This window comes from Heloderma suspectum, chromosome 4, assembly GCF_057233095.1.
Source record: "Heloderma suspectum isolate Gila_16-S chromosome 4, 16-S_ref, whole genome shotgun sequence".
Lineage (NCBI taxonomy): Eukaryota > Metazoa > Chordata > Lepidosauria > Squamata > Helodermatidae > Heloderma > Heloderma suspectum.
Window position 1 is genome coordinate 63,947,723 of NC_139461.1, and position 8,202 is coordinate 63,955,924.

An 8,202-nucleotide genomic window follows, 5' to 3' on the forward strand; every position below is an offset into this window, starting at 1 on the left:
ATATTGTCGCTCTGCTTATTTAACTTACATGCAGAGTACATCATGAGAAACGCCGGGTTGGGTGAATCACAGGTCGGAATTAAGATTGCCGGGAGAATTATCAACAACCTCCGATACGCAGACGATACCACCCTAATGGCAAAAAGCGAAGAGGATCTAAAGAGCCTCTTGTTGAGGGTGAAAGTGGAGAGTGCAAAAGCTGGTTTGAAACTCAACATTAAAAAAAACTAAGATCATGGCATCTGGCCCCATCACTTCCTGGCATATAGAAGGGGAAGAAATGGAAGCAGTGACAGATTTTATTTCCTTGGGCTCCAAGATCACCGCAGATGGTGATTGTAGCCATGAAATTAAAAGATGCTTTCTCCTTGGGAGGAAAGCTATGGCAAACCTAGACAGCACAGTAAGAAGCAGAGACAGCACCTTGCTGACAGAGGTCCGTATAATCAAAGCTATGGTTTTCCCAGTAGTAACATATGGCTGTGAGAGCTGGACTGTAAGGAAAGCCAAGCGCCGAAGAATTGATGCTTTCGAACCGTGGTGCTGGAGAAGACTCTTATGGGTCCCCTGGACTGCAAGGAGGTCAAATCAGTCAATCCTAAAGGAAATCAACCCTGACTGCTCAATGGAAGGACAGATACAGAAGCTGAAGCTCAAATAATTTGGCCACCATATTTGGCGAAGAGAAAACTCACTGGAAAAGACCCTGATGCTAGGAAAGATTGAAAGAAAAAGGAGAAGGGGACGGCAGAGGATGAGATGGCTAGATAGCATCACCGGTGCAATGAATACGAACTTGAGCACACTCCGGGAGAGAGCGGAGGACAGGAAGGCTTGGCGTGCTATGGTCCATGGGGTCAGGAAGAGTCAGACACAACTTAACGACTGAACAACAACAAAGGTTGTCATTGATTTCGTTCATCTTCGCTTTGTTTTAGTATTCTCAGATGTTGAAATTCAAAACAAACCAGAGTACAGAATAAAATACATGTTCTTGTAGTGACGTGGGGTTGGATTCCAATTCCATCCTTCATGAGCAGAAGGCATGTCACATAAACACAACAACTTTTTCTCTCCCATTGCGCGATAACCACAGAATCCTCATCCAGCATAGTGGGTTCTGGTAATGTTATCTTCTTGTGCAAAGTTGCGCAACATACTGTACGGTCTAACTTTAAGGCCAGATTTCAATCTGTGCATGTTATGCTACTGCTTGTGCAGTGTTTTCACAGAACCACACTGCTGCTGTAATTCTTACACAAGCATATATCTGGATTCAACCCGTAAACTCTAATCCCCCCTTTCTTTTTGCTCAGCATTTACTCTTTGCTTTGTTTAACTGCGTGCTGTCTTTCGTTGAGCATAGCAAGAGCTGTTTGATTTTGTAGCGACAAGAGAGCACTTTAAAACCATGCTCCTGGGATACAAATCATGCTTGTAGTGAAACTGTCTCAATATCTACTGATGTGTTCCTGCAGGTCTATGATTAACCTGAGCACTATGTCTTCTTTATGTCATAGGCTTTATCGTCTTGTTTAATCCTACCAGGGGATACCACTGTCGTATGTTCTTCATGGGACAACAATATGTATGTGATTTTTACGTGTATCTCAGTTAATAGTACCATTTTATAAATATTTCAGTCAGGAACTTCAATGCGCTCAGGCAGATAGGGAGGGGCAATGGATTGTGCTTCCCCCTGTCCCCACTGCCCCGCCATCTGCTGCCACTGTGATTGGCCATGTTTCCCTGACTGGCAGTGGCAATGGATGCCATATGCCTAGCCACCCACCACAAAGCATGGCCACAGGGGCTTTTACCACACCAGGAAAACTGTTGATTGAGTGACTGAAACAGCTGAGTGATTGTTCCTCAGAGCACAGGATTAAAATACTCTTTAAAGTTACTTTAAAAAAACAACATAGGGGGAGGTGGGGGTCTTCCCCCCTCAGGCAGCATGAGATCTTGCACCATCCCTGGCTTTAATAGTACTATATTAAAGAGAGAGGGAAATGAAGATTTTTCCCTCTCTGATCTACCTTAATGTATATTAGAAAGTCTTATCTCAAAACTGGAAACTCAATTTAAAATGAACTTTTTAAATTGAATAAATACACTAAATGTAAACTTATACAAATACGCTGTCTGAAATGAGCCTACTATCCAAAATATTTATATCCCCCTTTTTTCATTCTTGTTAGCTATTTCTATTCAATAGCCTTTGGAAGACAGCAGGACACCTTAATAGGCCATGATGATGCTGTCAGCAAGATCTGCTGGCACAACGATCGTTTATATTCTGCATCTTGGGATTCAACTGTAAAAGTAGGTAGCACTCTTTACTTGATATAGATGTATTGTCATGGAAGCAATGGAATAAGTGATAGTTGTTTTGTAGCTTTTAATATTTTGGGGCAAGGATTACTAATGTGTCTTCAGGATTTCTGTTGTGGTGCCAAAATTAACTGACCATCAAATTGAGAGTGGAAGTAAACAAAAACCAAAAACCACCAACCCACACACCCTGTTTCTCTTGTTACATTTTTTTGGGGAGGTACAAATTGACTCATGCAAATCAGTCCACTGTGTCTTCTTGAGTGGTCTGAGCAAGGACCACTTTGCACTATACAATGCCACATGGAAACTATTTTAAAATCTGTGTAGGGTGGCTGCTTCCTGGAGTGTCTATAACATGTTGGACAGCTGGCCATGTGGATTGTAGTCATTCTTACCCATGCCACTGCCAAACATCCGTGGTAGAGAGTGACATGGCAAGTCTCCATACAATATTGGCAAATTGATGTGGCAAATTGCTTTTTGCAAGCAGCTGCCAATGTACAGAGGCTACTCCGGATTTATAGGTTTGGCTGCCTTGTTCAGTTATCTAATTCATATACTGGCAGTAGTACAGCCTTCAGCAAACTGGCATCATCCAGATGTGTTGGACTACAAATCCCACCAGCCCAGACCACTCTTCCTTTGGCTGAGCAGGCTGGGGATGATAGGAGTTGTAGTCTAACACATCTGGGGGGGATGGCATTGGGGAAGGCTACAGTAGTAAGTTGCTGTGGCTTTAAAATGTTGTATAATAGTATTTAGTGGTTAAACTAAAGTTTTTATGATGAGAATCAGTATATAGAATGAGAAAATCACTAATAATTGGTTTCTCCTTTCCACTCACCTTGTATATTATCTAAATTTATATAAATCAGTGAAAGACGTGTATGTCTGTCTCTAGTCGGTATGGGCATAGAACAATCCCAATATTTGTGTTCTAGGTGTGGCACTGCGCTCCTGCAGAGTTGTTGGGCACTAAGAAACGGTTTGAATTGCTTGCTGAATTGGAACATGATGTTAGTGTGAGTATGAAAATGTGTGTACCTCGTGTATGTGAAAGAACGGGCCTGTTTGCACATCGTGTCAGCCGCTGTCAGTTAATTTGCCCCCGGGGCTGTCCTATTTTGCTGGGCAGCTGCAGGTGCCATTTTTGAATGGTGCCCATTGATGCCCAGCTTGCCATAGCTTGCCACGTTGTGCGAACCCAGGCAGCAGGGCTTCAGGGATGGACAACCTTCAAATAACCCTAAAACAAGTTATTTGACGGTTGTCTAACCATAAGAAGTGGCACCTGCAGGTACCCAGCACAATGCGACAGCCCCAGCATGTATATTAAGCCACGGTGGGCTGTTGCGTTGTGTGAACCAGGTCGATACAGTGTTCAATTGTTTGAAGTCAAGCTTCAGCACAACCGAATTTTGAGGGGGTGGATGGAAGTCTGTGTACAGGTTTATTTTTAAACATGGGAGGTCAGAATTGGTAATACCAGTATAAAAATATAAAAAGTGATACTTCCTTAGAATCCCAGATTTTTTAGTCATAAATGTGAGAAACCAGGGGCCATAGGAAGAAAAGGGACAGGGGGACACACACACGGGCATACACACAAGCATTTTCTTTTCTAAAATAAAAATTGTGGAGAATGTAAGTTGTCGTTTATACAGTGCTATCTGTGTACATGGCGCTTCTCAAAGAATGGGAGAACAGGTCCCTACCCCAAGGGGTTTAAAATCTAAAATGGCAGGAACAATAAAAGCCTCTCGTCCTGGTGATTTGGGAAGGCATAAGTTGAATGGTGTGTATTTGAACTTGTCTGGATTTGAACTTGTCTGGGACATGGGCAGGAGGGTGCTGTTGCCTTCGTGTCCTGCTTGCAGTTTCCTGGGTGACAGCTAGTTGGCCACAGTGTGAACAGAATGCTGGACTAGATGGACCCTTGGTCTGATCCAGCAGGGCTCTTCTGATGTTCTTACCATAGCTGCTTGTTTTGCTCTATTGGGTGCTTTTTGTAAGTGTCAGCATCACTAATCCAAATGCTGTCAAGCCTATGCTGCACTAGAGACCCAGTATTGGGATTTGGTCTTAAAATGCAGTTCTGGCTACCAGGAGATAAAGACTTTTGGCTTGGATCCTAAGGGCAGAAGCCTCTGAACTCGGAGGCTTCCAAGATTCGTATGCCCTGCTGAGCTGAAGCCAGCAGGAAAGGAGGAGTTGCGGAGGTGATCCTTGCCTCCGTTTTCCGATCTCCTGTATTTTCTCTAGATACACTTTTTGGCCTGTCTTGCAAGGGCACTTCAGAGGGGGAGGGAAGGAGGATGGAAGAGGCTCAGGATAACTCATATCCTGGTCTCTCCAGTCTCCTCCTCTCCCCTCCCACTGTAATGCCCCTTTTCCTGAGGCTCTGAGTTGCTGGTGAAGTTCTCTCCGTGCTGGCTGGGAGGGGTCTGGGGTCAGATCTCTTATGCTCCCTTCCAAGGTTGGGTTTTCTCGGGACCATAGGATTGCTCTCCGAGTTGTCCTTCTGTTCGCGGAAGTGACTCCGATACAATGGAGGCTCCTGCTGGCGAAAGCTGATCTTTGCCAATTTCCCCCTGCAGCCCCCAGTGCCATCTCCCATGCTATTCTGGAAGGTACCCCAACCCTCCTGAGGAAAGGTCACAGGGGAAAAGGGGAATCAGCAAAAAATCACCTCTCTCCCCTTGCTCCTTCCACGTGTGGGAGTATCCCATGAATGGCCACTCAGTTAGAAGCCGTTATACATATAGCCTTGAATGTTTAAGTACTCTTGAACAAATGAATTTTCATGGGGAAATGACTGGCGGCCTATTTAGATGCTTCTTTGTCTTTCTCCATGGTTCTTGTATAACACTAAGTAAATAAATAACATGTACTTAATTATTTAGGTAAATACAGTCAACTTGAACAATGCATATACACTGCTAGCATCAGGAACAAAAGAAGGAACCATTAGTATCTGGGATGTCACTACTGCCACGGTCTTGCATCAACTTGTGTGCCATTCAGGGACTGTCTCTGATGCTGCTTTTAGTCCTGGTATGTTGTATTTAAGCTCTCTTGTAAAATACAGGTACTGTGAAAGAAAATACTTCAGTCTGTCACTGGGTAACTCAAAGCCACTATCTGGATCTTGATTCCTGGATCTAAACCTTACAGTTCCAGTGCAATCCTATGCATGTTTATTCAGAGAAGCTCTGCTGTGTTCAGTTGGGGTTATTCATAAGTAGATGTGTGTAAGATTGCAACCCTAGTGGCCTGTCAAATCATCTTGCCCTTAGATCAAGACTTTGTAATCTTAGTGCATGTCTTCTCTCCCTTAATGCTATTTCATAAAGGTCCAAAAATTAACTAGTACGTGAAAACTGTTACTAGCTTGCCTGTCAACACATACGAATTTTCATTTGTAGCACGTTGGCATCCCCTTTTTGTTTCAGGCAACCAATGAACTCTTTCAGTTTACAAAAACTTTCCTGCCATGTTGCCTAGAAGTGTTTTTTTAACCTGTCATAGGCAAGCAACAAAGTGATTAAGGTTAACGCAGTAAATACCTTCTTTCACCTCCCGGCTAGCTTATTTTCTTGGAGATAAACCATGCCATCGTGCTCTGATGCCTAGGTGGTGGTTCTTTCTTTATTCAGACCAGTATGTGATATAACTGTGTATTTAAGTTTTGGAATGGGAACTATGGGTGCAATCCGGTGGATACCTACTAATGGATAAATCCTATTGAACTTAATGGACCTCTTTGAGTAAACATGCACGGGGCTGGGCTGCACTTAAAAGAAAATCATCATTTAGATGGTACAGTGTGTTTGAATTAAATACCCAGAGTAGATGTTTTGTTTTATAGATAGCCGGCACCTACTAAGCACAGGAGAAGATGGCTACTTTAAAGTGACAGATGTGCAGACGGGAATGACTCTCTCTTCTATGGCCTCAGAGCAGCCTCAAAGGTAACACTACTATGTGGGGAGTTTTGGAGTGAATTGTTATCTCCTGTATGGATTTCTTGTGACATTATATGCTAGACCAATACTGGTGGGAGTTTGGAGTCACTTCATCTAATGCCCACTTTAGAGAAAAACGTCATCAAAAACTTGTAAGAAGTAGGCTGTGTGAATTGTTTTTTGCATATTATATCAGGAGTAATTACAACAAACCCATAGGATGGGCTAATAGGTTTATTTCCTCAAGACCACCTAGGGAGGTCATAGCTCAGTTGAGTTTAGAACTAAGGAACTCTAGGTCATACCTGAGATTAAACACAAGTATTGATGTTTGGAAACTGTGAATACTCAAAACCCCCAGAATGGCATTCCTAGTTTGGATAATTATAGTGTGATAATGGGATTAAGCTCCATAAATGGGTGCCTGAAGCACAAACAAAAAATCAAAATCTTAGCAATGAGAGTGACTGATAACTTTTATTTACATTGCCAAGATAACGTGCTTTAATTTAAAAACTTAAGGGGTTTATGCCTTTAATTGATCAACTACTTAGTGGAGGGTGGATTTCTCCAGCGGATATATTCAACACCAGTGTGCATTGTACCAGTTTTTAAAACTGTCAACATATTTCAATGAAATACTCCCATTAGCAATTCTATGAGGAAAATGGGAAAGATGTATACACGGCCACTCATGAGTTCAGTCAGAAGCAAGCAGAGCTGCTTCCAAACTCTTAGTGTACCTCTCTGGAACTAGATGCTGCATCTTTAAGGTGGTGATCAGCATTAAGCTACTGTCTGTGTAATCAGTGCTTGAACCTTGCCCTACATACCTTTAATCTTAAGAGCTTAGCTAGAAACTGAGTTGTGAGATTGGCGAGTTAAGTAGCATCATTGTACTCTAATGTGGTTTACTAAACTTATTTTTGCAGATGTTTCAAGTGGGATGGCAATATTGTCTTATCAGGAAGTCAGTCGGGAGAATTGTTCGTTTGGGATATAGTTGGAGGAAAAATAGTGGAAAGAATCTCAGGACATACAGGTGAGGATGATCTCAATTCTTACAAAAACATTCACCACAGACACGTCAAAATCTTTAAATATTGAGACATTAAGGGCACAATTCTATCAATAGCACCCTCGCTGCTTCAGAGTTTCCTGTACCCTGCCAGGCTGAAGCCTGCGCAGCAGCAGGAGTGGCGAAGGCGATCTTTGCCTCCCCATCCTCAAGTCTTCCCTGATTTTCACTAGACTGGCTTTTCAGCCTGTCTAGCAAGAGTGCTTTGGAGGGGGAGGGAAGGAGGCTCAGGATAAATTGTACCCTGGCCTCTCCCTCCTGCTTTCCTCCTCTTCTGAGGTTGCTTGTCCAACCTCAGAAAGGCTCTCTGTGCTGGCTGCAAGGGGGAGGGATTTTGGGTTGGATTTCAAGAGGGTACAATTTCTGAGGTCAGAGTGATGTCTCTGACCTTGGAGGGGTTTTCTGAGCTGTCCTTTGGTCCCTGGGATGTTCCCCCAAAGACCATACAATTGCTCTCTAATAAGCTGATCCTAATGTTTGCTATGCCAGGCAATAAGTGGTTAGGATAAGGTGCATTTTTGAGTGAATTCATACCTTGCTGTACTTTGTCCCATAGAACCTAACGTTTGAAAGTTGAGCTTGCTTATATTTTGCATTGCCTTTGCCTGGGTTTTGATTAGTCATACTTAAAGTATGTCAAACTAAACACCAGAATCTGCTTTTCAAAATGTAGATTTTATAAGTGCAGTGCTAGAATCTGTGAAAGCTGATTGTGTAGCTGAAGGCCTTAATCCTGAAAGTTAGTTGTAGCTGTGACCTAACTTCTTCTCAATGATGGCCTATAGGTATCATCTACATCTGTAACCATCCTATAACTGCAGT

At 42.9% G+C, this 8,202-nt stretch overlaps 1 protein-coding gene across 4 annotated transcripts in view; it reads left to right on the forward strand.

Moving 5' to 3' along the window:
- NSMAF (neutral sphingomyelinase activation associated factor) overlaps nt 1–8,202 on the forward strand; it is a 56,378-nt gene that overhangs the window by 46,406 nt on the left and 1,770 nt on the right. For all 4 annotated transcript variants that reach the window (XM_084849468.1, XM_084849466.1, XM_084849465.1 and 1 more), the window contains 6 exons: nt 1,521–1,588; nt 2,202–2,325; nt 3,279–3,359; nt 5,241–5,391; nt 6,206–6,308; nt 7,235–7,344. In XM_084849468.1, the coding sequence (XP_084705594.1) occupies nt 1,521–1,588; nt 2,202–2,325; nt 3,279–3,359; nt 5,241–5,391; nt 6,206–6,308; nt 7,235–7,344 (637 nt within the window). The remainder of the gene's footprint in view (nt 1–1,520; nt 1,589–2,201; nt 2,326–3,278; nt 3,360–5,240; nt 5,392–6,205; nt 6,309–7,234; nt 7,345–8,202) is intronic.